The 14,897-nt window shown below is 41.4% G+C and overlaps 1 protein-coding gene and 1 long non-coding RNA gene across 2 annotated transcripts in view; both read left to right on the forward strand.

The window, feature by feature from the left end:
- LOC106604144 (FERM and PDZ domain-containing protein 2) overlaps nt 1-14,897 on the forward strand; it is a 93,082-nt gene that overhangs the window by 45,233 nt on the left and 32,952 nt on the right. The window contains 10 exon segments of the mRNA XM_082961277.1: nt 5,474-5,543; nt 9,038-9,093; nt 9,301-9,475; nt 9,581-9,716; nt 9,842-9,980; nt 10,587-10,635; nt 10,638-10,699; nt 11,492-11,677; nt 11,810-11,972; nt 12,081-12,336. Of these exon segments, the coding sequence (XP_082817403.1) occupies nt 5,474-5,543; nt 9,038-9,093; nt 9,301-9,475; nt 9,581-9,716; nt 9,842-9,980; nt 10,587-10,635; nt 10,638-10,699; nt 11,492-11,677; nt 11,810-11,972; nt 12,081-12,336 (1,292 nt within the window).
- Nucleotides 3,185-4,412, forward strand: LOC106605246 (uncharacterized). Its single transcript, XR_001328814.3, has 2 exons — nt 3,185-3,899; nt 4,219-4,412. It is a non-coding gene; the product is annotated as an uncharacterized LOC106605246 (long non-coding RNA).

The following is a 14,897-nucleotide window of genomic DNA, read 5'->3' on the forward strand; positions in this document are numbered from 1 at the left end:
GAGCAGTGTATACAGCTGCAGACTGTGAATGTGTCGTCTTTAGTTTTGTAGAGATGTTCTTCTTCTCTTTTGAAAGTTTCAAAGTTCTAGCCATTACGTCCCTCTCAGCTCATGCTGTTGGTATCATTGGCCTAATGTAATTTTTTTCGGAAGTGGGTTTTATACACTCCATGATGCCAATGTAATGTCTGTGCTCACGTGGGCATGGCCACTGGCTTGGTTAAGACTTCATATAAAAAATAATTATCTTGTTTAGAAGGCTAACATTACATCACACCTTCTCACAAATAGTTTCATATTTAATCATTTACGTTCTCCCACATTTGGATGTGACGCTGAAAACTGGGAAATATATACATTCAGAGATACAGTTATGTTGTTATGCTGACCTTCATGTGATCCCCAGACACAACTGATCTGACATAATTGTTCTTTGAGTACCCACGGACCACTCCAAATGTTTGGATTACAGAAATACTGTTTAATTATTAGACCTTTTGATGTTACCGTACTGCAACGTTTCTCTCTGTGGTAACAAAGGGATTTAACTTCCATTTCTGAGAGTGGGAGAGACAGTTTTCCTGCAGGTATTTATGACTGTCATAAAACTGTGGATAAAGAGAGAGAGGGGAAAGGGGGTAGCGCCTATGATCCTCCCCCAAAGCGCACATCATGACACTGAGCACTTGTTGGCTGCTTTTCCTTCTCTGCAGTCCAACTCATCCCAAACCATCTCAATTGGGTTGAGGTTGGGTGATTGTGGAGGCCAGGTCAGGTCATCTGATGCAGCACTCCATCACTCTCCTTCTTGATCAAATAGCCCTTATACAGCCTGGAAGCGTATTTTAGGTCATTGTCCTATTGCAAAACCATTGATCGTTCCACTAAGCGCAAACCAGATGGGATGGTGTATCGCTACAGAATGCTGTGGTAGCCATGCTGGTTAAGTGTGCCTTGAATTCTAAATAAATCACTTTCAGTGTCACCAGCAAAGCACCCCCACACCATCACACCTCCTCATCCATGTTTCACGGTAGGAACCACACATGTGGAGGTCATCTGTTCACCTACTCTGCGTCTCACAAAGACACGGCGGTTGGAACCAAAACTCTCAAATTTAGACTCATCAGACCAAAGGACAGATTTCCACCAGTCTAATGTCCATTGCTCGTGTTTCTTGGACCAAGCAAGTCTTTTCTTATTATTAGTGTCCTTTAGTAGTGGTTTCTTTGCAGCAATTCAACCATGAATGCCTGATTCACGCAGTCTCCTCTGAACAGTTGATGTTGAGATGTTACTTGAACTCTGTGAAGCATTTATTTTTGCAGCAATCTGAGGAGCAGTTAACTCCAATGAACTTATCCTCTGCAGCAGAGATAACTCTGGGTCTTCCTTTCCTGTGGCAGTCCTCATGAGATCCAGTTTCATCATAGCGCTTGATGGTTTTTGCAACTGCACTTGAAGAAAGTTCTTGAAATGTTCCATATTGACTGACCTTCATGTCTTAAAGTAATGATGGACTGTCGTTTCTCTTTGCTTATTTGAGCTGTTCTTGCCATAATATGGGCTTGGTCTTTTACCACCCCTACCTTGTCACAACATAACTGATTGGCTCAAACACATGAAAGAAATTCCATAAAATAACTTTTAAGAAGGCACACCTGTTAATTGAAATGGATTCCAGGTTACTACGTCATGAAGCAGGTTGAGAGAATGCCAAGAGTGTGCAAAGCTGTCATCAAGGCAAAGGGTGGCTACTTTGAAGATTCTCAAATATAAAATATATTTTTATTAGTTGAACACTTTTTTGGTTATTACATGATTCCATATGTGTTATTTCATAGTTTTGATGTCTTCACTATTATTCTACAATGTAGAAAAAGGTGAAAAAATATAAAGAAAAACCCTTGAATGAGTAGGTGTGTCCACACTTTTGACTGGTACTGTATGTAAGCAAGGTTTCACATGATTATGTTTTAGTCAAATATTGGTTCTGCTTTAAATAATGTGCAGCTGATGAAGGCTTCATAAAGCCTCCATAAATCCTTCAGAAACACTACATAAATGTGTTACAAGTCATCTACAACTATATGTTATGCTTTATAAAGAGTAAAAAAATGTGGCATAAGCACCGCTTAATAAAGGCCTTATAAATTATATTAAATTGAGGCTTCACAAAACGTTTATAACCCTGACATGCATATTGGTTGAGCATTGCAATACCAGAAAATTGGGTTCGATTCCAGGGGACCACCCATACGTTAAAAGAAAATTCCCACATGACTGTCACTTTGGATAAAAGTGTCTGCTAAATTGTATATATTATATTTAACTAAAACATTTCTAGGATGGCCCAACCTCTTTTCCTCTTTTGTGCATAGTCAGTATTGGACCTGACCACAACATCCCCCAAAATGCTGTCCTGCTGGATGATTGCAGCAAAAAACATTTTGGTTTTTCCAGGTCTCGGAATTCAACATTTATTTTCTGGTTGAACAGTTTTTTTTCACACTTTTTAAATAGAAAATGTATGTTTTCTGTGTTCACAATAATGCTTAAACCACATTAGGGGCTAACTTTTGAGGTCTAGGAAAAATCTAAGATTTGAGTGTAGTTGCCCTTTAATTTAGTAAGCATGCCCTGCACTGTTGTTTGGTTAGTGTGGTAGCTTTTCCAGTCATCTGGTGATTCTCAGTAACTATACTGTTCTCTTTGAAATAGAAAGAATAATCAATATAAGTTTAAATATTAGACATGTGTAAGCAGAATGAAGGCTGAAGCCCATGTGAGTGTACAAAGCTGGATCAAGATCAAATTGACCATTGGACATGTAAAAACAGAATGTAAGCAGAATCTGTGTGGATTAAGCAAGGTAAACCCACAGGACGTGTCTGGTCTGGGCCATGTCTGATCTTGTGAAGGCTAATGGACACGCACATGGGTTAATCATACATAGACAAAACAGGTCTGAACTTGTGAAGACCTTTGGACAGGAACATTAGCTAAGGGGTATGCATGTCACGCCACCAATAGAATCTATGCCCCAATATCTGAGCCAATAAGAGAATGGAAATTATGTAACAAAACAAGATTCGTAAAATGGGGTGATGACGTTATGTAAGGGAAAGACTGTACAAAAACCAAGCACTAAGAATGAAGATTCAGTTCTTCCATGGAACTGCTCGGCTTCTGTTACTTTTGTAATAAAAGTCTAATTGAATTTACAAACTCTGGTATCTGAGAAGTATTTGATTAAACATTTTCCACAACATTAGCGGGTTTTCTGTTGTGCAGTAAGCACACATGATGTGATTTGGCCACCTATAGACTGGGTGAAGTAAAAGGCCAGCAACACCGTATTATTCAGAGCCCAATGAAATGACACCACATATACATATCTAGTCTGCATAACGCATTATAGACTTATTTGTCGATCTGTAATGCTAGCTAGCTGTGCAGCCTGTTTGCAATGGGCAGCAAGCTAGCTAGATATTTCTAGCTAGTAGTGCTGGAGAGACATTATCCAAATAGAAGTTAAATATTAGCAGTGGTGAAGGATCTGTTATCCAGCCAGCTCAAACTTAACTTCAGGACTTCAGTCAGTCTGCTGGTGAAGGATCTGTTATCCAGCCAGCTCAAACTTTACTTCAGGACTTCAGTCAGTCTGCTGTCTGCAGGTCATACAAGCCAACATAAAATATCAATAGCATCTACCCGACCTCTTAGCTGAATGGTTATTGACACGTTTCTACTATAAGTTGTGGGACGTTTATTTTGAAAATGTATGAAATTTCGTGACCTGGAAGCACTTTTTTAGTGTTGCTGATGAGTCACTGATCATGTGAGGAGTTCACAAATCACAGGCCCCACTTGTAGTGCCACTGGACAGCAAAAAACAGGTAAGTTAACCTTTATTGTCATTTACATTAGCTTGTAGTAGTAGTTAAGTGCTGAGTTACATTGCAAACAATTTCAGTGATTTCACAGCAATTGCTATCTAGCCAACATTTTGCTAGCTAGAAGGCTCAGCTAAATGCAAATCCCTCTAGATACAGCCATGTCTCAGTCATGCCATGAGATCAGTACATGAAAGAAGAATATAATAATATGAATTCCCATTTAGAGTTTCTGGCACAGCACAGAATTTCCCTTATCCAGATGGTGTGACAAAGGAATTTCCTAACAGACCTGCTAACTTACTTTGTTGTTACTTTTAAGGTTGGAACCAACATTCAGTGCCTCCAGTAGGAAGAGAGGCTAGAACCATGTGTCTGCCAGCACAGGGACAAGCTAACCTATTCACAGTCCTGTGTAATGTTCAATGTAATTTTATTGCCAGACTTTTTGAAACATTTTGAAACTATTTGTATTGTTTTAACAATGTACAAATAAAAGGAAATGTATGGTTTAAACATGTCTTTAATGTTTATTTGCTTTAGCTGTTAGTGATAATTCCCTAAGTGTTAATACACTTGTGTTTACATCATTAAGCCTTTATGTATGGGTTATGAATGCCCAAAGGTGTCTGACTTTATGGTAAGTAAAGCGTCATATGATATAAGACATTTATATATGTGTTATGAATGACCAAAAGTGTCTGAGTTTAAATTAAGTACAGCGTCATGCGATATAGAGTCTTTATGGATGTGTTATGAATTATCTGTTAGGTTCTAAACTCAACGGACACTATGAAAGCTTAAACCAAGTTTATTCACCCCAAAGGATCGAACAGCTGAACAGACAAAAGACATATTCACACAAGCACTGATATTTAACCCTTTCTAATATGCTGAGTCTCCTCCTACATATCTGAACAGCCAATGCATCTCCGTTGCTAGGCAGAAACTTAGTGATATCTGTTCTTCCTCACTTCATCTGACCTGACCGCTGCCCCAAAGTGCTCACTCCTTCCCAACTCACTGTCATGTTGACTCTTACCAGACTGCGTCTTTCCTCCTCCCATATGATCCCTGATGGCTAACAATAACATTTCTCGACATAATGTAAACATTATAAATTACCCTCTCGCCCTCAGTGAAAGGAATACCTATATTTCATGAATCAGAACCCAACAGTCCCTCCTCTTGAACAATAGCTTCCTACTGTTCAACTTACATAAACTTGGACATTACTTATAAATTAACAAACATGATTAACATTCACAGTGAGGTTTACAAACTCAAGAGACTTATGGCCTCTGTTCCATAGTCACCCCATGCACACTGTTATTTCCATTTCTCATAGAACTGATAATAACTTGTCCACTGGAGCTGTTGGTTTCTTCCATTTCAACTTTCTCCTGGTTCCTAGGAGAGTGATAGCACAAGACTTGAAAAGCAAAAAGAAACACAAGACATAACAGTATTAACAATGTGGCAAGATATGCATAATTATATATGCACAGAAAAACCAAAGTCTGACAACATGCCAATTCCCACGCTCTCTTTGCTTGACTCTATGCCTCCATGAGTAGGCCCTAAAGAACCTCATGCTTTCACCCAGTCGCCCTCTTTCTGGCTACAGGCTCCGAGAGGTGTTCCCAAGTTATGTCATTTTCACTTTGTTCCCCATCTCCATCTTCCTCCATCTGATAGGCAAGTGCGTATCCCTAATCAACGCTACATCCTATTGAGGTAACTCAGCACTGTACAGTCGTGGCCAAAAGTTTTGAGAATGACACAAATATTAATTTTCAGTCTGCTGCCTCAGTTTGTATGATAGCAATGTGCATATACTCCAGAATGTTATGAAGAGTGATCAGATGAATTGCAATTAATTGCAAAGTCCCTCTTTGCCATGCAAATTAACTTCATCCCCCAAAAACATTTCCACTGCATTTCAGCCCTGCCACAAAAGGACCAGCTGACATCATGTCAGTGATTCTCTCGTTAACACAGGTGTGAGTGTTGACGAGGACAAGGCTGGAGATCACTCTGTCATGCTGATTGAGTTCAAATAACAGACTGGAAGCTTCAAAAGGAGGGTGGTGCTTGGAATCCTTGTTCTTTCTCTGTCGACCATGGTTACCTGCAAGGAAACACGTGCCATCATCATTGCTTTGCACAAAAAGGGCTTCACAGGCAAGGATATTGTTGCCAGTAAGATTGCACCTAAATCAACCATTTATCGGATCATCAAGAACTTCAAGGAGAGCGGTTCAATTATTGTCAAGAAGGGCAGCAAAGAAGCCACTTCTCTCCAGGAAAAACATCAGGGACAGACTGATATTCTGCCAAAGGTACAGGGATTGGTCTACTGAGGACTGGGGTAAAGTCATTTTCTCTGATGAATCCCCTTTCCGATTGTTTGGGGCATCAGAACACAGCCTGTCACGTCCTGACCAGTAAAGGGGGTTATTTGTTATTGTAGTTTGGTCAGGGCGTGGCAGGGGGTGTTTGTTTTATGTGTTTCGGGGTTTTTGGTTTATGTTCTATGTTAGTATATTTCTATGTTTGTTCTAGTGTGTCTATTTCTATGTTTAAGTTTCTTGGGTTGACCTTCAATTGGAGGCAGCTGTTCCTCGTTGCCTCTAATTGAAGGTCCTATTTAGTAGGGGTGTTTTTCCATGGGTTTTGTGGGTAGTTGTCTCCGTGTATTGTCAGTGAACCTTACAGGACTGTTTTTCATCGTTTGTTTAGTATAAGTGTTTTTGTTTTTGTTTTCTTCAATAAAAGAAGATGAGCATACATATACCCGCTGCGTTTTGGTCCACTCACTACGACAATTATGACACAGCCATGAATAAAGAATGGTACCAACAGATCCTCCGAGAGCAACTTCTCCCAACCATCCAGGAACAGTTTGGTGACGAACAATGCCTTTTCCAGCATGAGGGAGCACCTTGCCATAAGGCAAAAGTGATAACTAAGTGGCTTGGGGAACAAAACATAGATATTTTGGGTCCATGGCCAGGAAACTCCCCAGACCTTAATCCCATTGAGAACTTGTGGTCAATCCTCAAGAGGCGGGTGGACAAACAAAAACCCACAAATTCTGACAAACTCCGAGCATTGATTATGCAAGAATGGGCTGCCATCAGTCAGGATGTGACCCAGAAGTTAATTGACACCATGCCAGGGCGGATTGCAGAGGTCTTGAAAAAGAAGGGTCAACACTGCAAATATTGACTCTTTGCATCAACTTCATGTAATTGTCAATAAAAGCCTTTGACACTTATGAAATGCTTGTAATTATACTTCAGTATTCCATAGTAACATCTGACAAAATATCTAAAGACACTGAAGCAGCAAACTTTGTGGAAATTAATATTTGTGTCATTCTCAAAACTTTTGGCCACGACTCTATATGCTTTCACATCAATGCCTCCAGAATGTTGTCCAGAGTACAATTACCCCAACATCTATCCTTTTATATGATGCATTAACCAATAAAGCAACTAACCCAACCCAACTATGGCAGTTAAGGTAGCTCCCAGACCCAACCCCTCTGCATGTCTACAGTGGAATCTAGTATTTCTCTCGCTCTTTAGCTCCACTTCCTCTGTCATGGCATCTTCAAGCTCACCCATTATGCATGAGAATTGTGAACCCACCGACGAGAGACATGACGATCATTACCGCTGTAGGTGCTGCAAGGAGTACTGTTTGTGGACCAGACCAACGCTGTCCCAACACCCCTGCCTGGTGTATCTTTATGTACACTCAATCTCCAGAATTCAGCCCGTGCTCTCAGTTATCTCCTGTGTCTCACTTCAAACTAAGTATTACAGGACACTACATGAAGTGTCAATAAATAGGTTATTAACGTTCTGCTTATTTATAAAGTTCTCTCATGATCCACAGGGTACTGTAGGGTATTTGTGATAGAACACATACCACAGTCAAAAAGTCACAATTATTGTTAAACCCTGCCCATTTCCACAAGTTATCTTTTTTATATTTATTTTTAAACCTAACTAATGAAGTCCAAGTTTGATGGGTTGGTCCACCAGACCTTCCGCACATTTGGGCAGAAGTATCTAGGAATGAGATTAGGTGTAATGTGACTAAGATGTTATCACTTTAGAGCGCATGCCATCCTTCAGCACAACATGTCACCCTTTATAAAGCACATGTTTATATCATATTCGACATACCGTGTTATGTCACTTTAGACATTGGTGATTATGTCACACAGTTATAACATATTTTTGAACCCTTTATAAAGCATGACATACGCTTATAGATGCTTTGTAACACATTTATGCAGCGCTTATGAAGGCATTATGAAGGCTTCATGAAGCCTTTATAAGCTGAATGTGATTTAAAGAGGTACCCAAATATTATATCTGTTTGGGCTTTTTGTGGACAATTTGCAGTCTACAATTTATTTGCAATTATGTTCCAGCCCCCTGACCTGAGAACAAATCAGCCCGCTGCTGAATCTAGTTGATGATCCCTGATCTATGGCACCCTGTGATCTGGGTTGATGTTCTTCTGAGACCCCGTCGAGTTATCTGCTGAGCTCTGGGGGTGATAATACACAAATAATATGCAACAGAATGTGTGACTCTGAGTCATACATTCTATAGATTCCATACTTCTTATTATTGTCATAGTTTTTCCTCTGACGAATACAGCTCCTTAACAGTTTAAGATATAATCCCAGTCTCATACACTAAAGCAAATATGATAATTAGATTGATTTGTATGTTACTCAATGAACATTTATTGAAAATAATTTGTCTTTGAAAACCAAGATGTGTACGCACAGCGGAGTGTGTATGGGGATGAAATGAAGATACAGTAAGCTGGGTGTGGTCAGCGTAGCCTGTGACGTCACTGCCCCAGTTAGATCGAGGTAGCTGTCACCTCCAACCCAGTTCTGGTTTATCAGTCTTGACTTGAGACTGCAGTGCTGCTGGAGTATGGTGACGGTCATAGCCAGGACTAATGCATCCTGTGTGTGTGAAGGTGTGTGTGTGTGTATTGTGGTGTATGAATTGTTTCCATGTGTAATGATGTTAGCATGATGTGATTGTGTATCTGCACTGCTGTGTTTACATCGAGTTGTGTCTTTTCAGGCTCTGGGTCCTGAGTTTATCGGATGGCTGACGAACCCCATGTAGATCTGGAGCTTCCCGGATCCATAGTGGTAAAAACATAAACTTTTTTTTGCTAAAATTGTTCTGGAAGATTTATGTTTTGGGGTTTTGAGTGTATTTTTTGTTGACTAAAGATTGATTATCCTCTCTCTCTCTCTCTCTCTCTCTCTCTCTCTCTGTCTCTCTCTCTGTCTCTCTCTCTCTCTCTCTCTCTCCCCTTCCCTCCCCCTCCACCTAATCCATCTTCTTCCCCCCAGTCTAAGAAGGGCAGGTCTTGTTCGTCCCAGAGAGAGGTTAATGTGGTGTTGCCCAGTGGTCAGTCTGTATTGGTCAGATGTGACAAAAAGTCCAGAGGGAGAGATGTGTTCGACATGGTGGTGGCTCACGTTAACCTGGTAGAGCACTTCTACTTCGGACTGGCCTTCATCGATGGTAAGAAACTGACAACAACCCATCTTATGTGTCTCATAAACATATACTGTAGTTGATTTATTGATTTTAGTCATACTACATATACTATGTCCTTCTTTCTTTTAGATGATGAATATTTTTTCCTGGACCACGAGATTAAAATCTCAAAAGTTGCTCCTGACAGTCGGAAAAAAGTAGTGTCGACTTCGTTTCTTGTTTTTCTACGGGTCAAGTTTTTTGTTGACGACGTCTCTTTCATATTGTGAGTCTGATCATTATTTTATATCTTTCATTTTACTGAAAAGTATCTAGTTTTGGTATCATGAACTGTTAGTGAAATGCAGTTATTAGTTGTCTCTTTAAAGAACTACACATTGGGTGTTCCAGACACAGGCTGACTCGTCACCAATACTACTTGCAGCTGCGGAAGGATATCCTAGAGGACAGGTTGTACTGCAACGAGGAGACGTGCATGTTCCTGGCGGCTCTTGCTCTTCAGGCAGAGTTTGGGGACTACATGCCTGAGGTAAACTGAGTGAACCACTGTCTCAGAAACAGAATTTTCCTTCAGTGTTTTTCTTTAATGATCTACATTTTTCATTTATTTAACTAGGCAAGTCAGTTAAGAACAAATTCTTATTTACAATGACAGCCTAGGAACACTGCCTTGTTCAGGGACAGAACAACAGATTTGTACCTTGTCAGCTCGGGGATTCGATCTAGCAACCTTTCGGTTACTGGCCCAACGCTTAACCACTAGGCTACCTGCCACCCCATAATGGATTAGGTTCTCCATAAAATCCTGAGAGGTTGTATGGCTCTTAATAATTCTTCCAGCCAAAGCAGTATGTTTATGAGGAAGTAGTATCTCATTGATAGACCTGTTATATCTGTCCAGTACAACATCAATGGCAATATATCTTATTGACAGACCTGGGTAATGTTCAGTATGGCACACAGTACCAAAACATTTTGAAACAGAAAAAAAATTAAGTAAAGATAGTCCCTCCCTGTTGCAGTTAGTTTTATTGAGTTTGGTACCTATTGAATGCAATCCTGTTATATCTGTATGGTAAAGACTACTACATTAGTGGCAGTATATGTCATTGACAGGCCTGTTATCTCTGTTCAGTTGTATGGTAGGAACTACTACCAGCCGGAGCAGTATGTGTCTAAGAGTTGTCACGGTTCCACGCTAACAACACCCAGATGCTGCCTGAGGAGGCTGAAACCGAGTTCCTAAAAGTAAGAAAGTTGAACAGTGGTTGAACACTGTATTAAATGTATTATTATTTGCAGAAATCAAAGTTTTGGATATGAATCCCCAGTTCAGATACATAAGACGAGACAAGACGGTTTCCTGCAGTTTAGAACAAAGTTTGCTTGATCTGAACGGCCTAGTTTTAGAACGGCTCATGTCTGCTGCTGGAGTAAACATGTCAAATCTTTAGCTAAAGTCTTGCGACGAGACGGATCTGTTTAGCCAGTCAGAGAACAATGTGCTGATGTTCTGTTTTAGCCAAGCAGTTAGTTAGCAAAGCAGTTAGTTAGCTAGCCTAGCTTGCTGATACTTCTCTGGCAAAATACCATTGTGTGGTCTGTTTCTGGTGCATGTATTTCATGATACTCGTTTGCTACAACAACTTGCTACAACAAGTGGCCACTTGTTTCAAAATTTAATCACATCATTGTAAAGAGGCACCATTAAAGTGGAAATGGTCTCAACTCCACGTCTCGTTTGTTTGATCTGAACGCCCAGTCTTCAGTCAGTTTTACAACACAACATTCTAAAACTGGGTAGTTTTGTCTCGTCTTATTTCGGCTGATGTATCTCAACTGGGCTTAAAGATACAGTAAAACAAACTTCTATTATTGCAAATCATAATCAATTGAGTGCTTGCCTTTTCAATTTTCTTTAATCTATTTTGGTTCCCAGGACCCTTTTTACATGTCTACACAAGAAGATTTGGAATTGAGCATGTTCTCCTCCTTTACTGAGATCAACCTCGCAACACACTTGTTCTATCTACTCTCTAGATCGCTCAGCAGCTTCCAGAGTATGGGATGGTGTTCCATCGGGTAGGCCGGGAGAAGAAGCCGGTGGTGGGGGAGCTGGTGCTGGGAGTCTGTGCCACCGGAATCCTTGTCTATGAGCTGAAGAACCACCTCAGTACCGTCACACGACGATTCCTCTGGAGGGAGACCGATACCATCTCTGCCAATGTGAGTACTACTGGAATACTAGTGTTGTATTCTATACTGTGCTTTCAGAAGTGTGTTTGACATTAACAGCTCCAATGCTCTTGATTTAAAAGACAAGCACCCTGATGGTTGTCTCTCCCCCCCCTTCCCCAGCGTCGTAAGCTGACAATAGAGTGTGGTGGTCCCAGCAGTAAGAAACACAGTTTTGTGACAGAGAATTCTAAGATTGCTCAGTACCTCCTTAGTCTCTGCTCTGCGCAGCACAAGTTCCACAGTGAAATGACCTCCAGGCAACTCAACTACAGCATCGCTCAAGGTACGGGGCTCTTAGAGCACAAAGTCAGGCAGGAAGGCACGCATGCACAAACAGACACAAACACACACACATTTGTTTATTCATTATGATTATTTGTTGTCCTTTCAGATGAGAACATTGAGAAGTACCAGTCTATCTGTCGGACACGTGACTCCCATATGAAGCGTCTTTCATGTTCCGAGGTCGTCCTGAACAGTGTAGAGATACCGGCCAACCTCAGCCAACACGAGTCGCTAAGGAAGTTGTGTGATGACATCACAGCAAAGGTGGAGGCGTGTCTACGGCAACAGAGTGAGTTGAGGGAAATCAACAGAGATCTACCCGAGCCATGCCCACTGTCAGAGGTGAAGGAACAGGCCTGGAGGTAACATTACATAACACTACATAACACTACCTACACTAATGCAGGTAACTGCCAAAATAAAGGAAACACCAACATAAAGTTTCTTTATTTTAATTTTATTTTCACCTTTATTTAACCAGGTAGGCTAGTTGAGAACAAGTTCTCATTTGCAACTGCGACCTGGCCAAGATAAAGCATAGCAATTCGACACATACAACAACACAGAGTTACACATGGAATAAACAAAACATACAGTCAATAATACAGTAGAACAAAAGAAAACAAAAAGTCTATATACAGTGAGTGCAAATGAGGTAAGTTAAGGCAATAAATACGCCATGGTGGTGAAGTAATTACAATATAGCAATTAAACACTGGAAAGGTAGATGTGCAGAAGATGAATGTGCAAGTAGAGATATTGGGGTGCAAAGGAGCAAGATAAATACATAAATACAGTATGTGGATGAGGTAGGTAGATAGATGGGCTGTTTACAGATGGGCTATGTACAGGTGCAGTGATCTGTGAGCTGCTCTGACAGCTGGCGCTTAAAGCTAGTGAGGGAGATATGATTCTCCAGCTTCAGAGATTTTTGCAGTTCGTTCCAGTCATTGGCAGCAGAGAACTGGAAGGAAAGACGACCAAAGGAGGAATTGGCTTTGGGGGTGACCAGTGAGATATACCTGCTGGAGCGCGCGCTACGAGTGGGTGCTGCTATGGTGACCAGTGAGCTGAGATAAGGCGGGGCTTCACCTAGCAGAGACTTGTAGATAACCTGTAGCCAGTGGGTTTGGCGACGAGTATGAAGCGAGGGCCAACCAACGAGAGCGTACAGGTTGCAATGGTGGGTAGTGTATGGGGCTTTGGTGACAAAACGGATGGCACTGTGATAGACTAACCAGACACCCAGGTATTTGTAGTTGTTTATAGGGCGTTGGGCTACCCAGAGCTGCCAGAACAGCTTCAATGCCCCTTGGCATAGATTCTAAAATTGTCTGGATCTTTTATTGGAGGGATGCAACATCATTCTTCCGTGCGAAATTCCATACTTTGGTGTTTTATTGTTGGAAAGCAGTCTCCAATAAGTGTTTAATTGGGTTGAGATCTGGGCATTTTATACATGACCCTAAGCATGATGGGATGTTTATTACTTAATTAACTCAGGAAGCATTCAATAGGCTTTGTATCCTTCATTTACTCAAGTGTTTCCTTTATTTTGGCAGTTACCTGTACATAACTACATAACACTACAGCACAACGGACTTCATCATCAATAACATGCTTTTCACTTGAGCTCAGAGCGTCCTACATTCTACGGGGGTAACTCACCTCATTTACTGTGTTTTTCCATGAAATGAGTCCCTTTTGAGTAGTGTAACTTGGTGAAAAAAAACATTTTAATTCACCTAATTTTAAACGCCCACACCAGCGGAAATCCACTTTTTTTCAGCTGAAAGACGATGCCAGCGCTTAACCGTGATGTTGCACAATGATTTAAGTCAATAAGTCATCGTTTTAGTCAAAGTATGATATATTTGGGCTTGAACAGGGATATCCGAACTTAAACTTCAGATCTTTTCGCGTCTATGCTGTGTTTCATGACAAAATGATGTACATTTATGTCTGACTATATGTCTTGCGAGGGACGGCATTATCACGCTTTAGTTAATTTGGAACCACCTACAAAACATGTACATGTGCGAACTCATTACTTCCTGTTTACAACCTGGTGCTACGGTTTATGTCTGTCTGTAATGCACGATCTGGAGCTGTTGAATGGGCTGATGGTGAAACAGTGAGTAAGAAAAAAGGTAATGTTATTCTGATGAGCTACTGATGTTCACTTGGCTATAGTAAGCAGCTTGGCAAGGCACACATTATGCGAGTGACTTATCAGGAGATAGCATATGACTAAGGTCACCTAGCTAGAGGTGAAAGAAACACACACCTATTTAGGCGAGGTGCTGGCTAGTGGAGTAGAACACTTGAAAAATTAAAGGAGAGCCGCACACACTAGGAGCTCAGATGCAATAATTGAATAACTGTAATGGCTTGGTAGTCGTGGTGAAGGAATGAGGCACAGGAAGCAGTGAGCACAGGGTAGTGGCGTATTTAATGTACACTCACACACAAAACAAATATTCCCAAACACAGGGGAGAAAACACACACGGCGTAAAACAGCGCCGACACGAACATGAGCCGTCAGTAACGAAATAATCTCGCACAACATGGAAGCGGACCAGCTAAATTAAATAGCCCCGCTAATTACCCAAACTAAACACAGGTGCACAAAACCCAAAAAAAGGGAAAACCAAAAAAGGGAATCAGTGGTAGCTAATAGGCCGGTGACGATGACCGCTGAGCGCCACCCGAGCAGGAGGGGGCGCCACCGTCGGTGGGAATCGTGACAGTACCCCCATCCTGACGCGCGGCTCCCGCAGCGTGCCGACACCGGCCTCGAGGACGACCCGGAGGGCGAGGCGCAGGGCGATCCGGACGGAGGCGATGGAAATCCTTCAACATGGATGGGTCCAAGACATCCTCCGCCGGCACCCAGCACCTCTCCTCCGGGCCGTACCCCTC

Source organism: Salmo salar, chromosome 01 (genome assembly GCF_965601325.2).
Source record: "Salmo salar chromosome 01, fSalSal1, whole genome shotgun sequence".
In the NCBI taxonomy this organism is placed as follows: domain Eukaryota; kingdom Metazoa; phylum Chordata; class Actinopteri; order Salmoniformes; family Salmonidae; genus Salmo; species Salmo salar.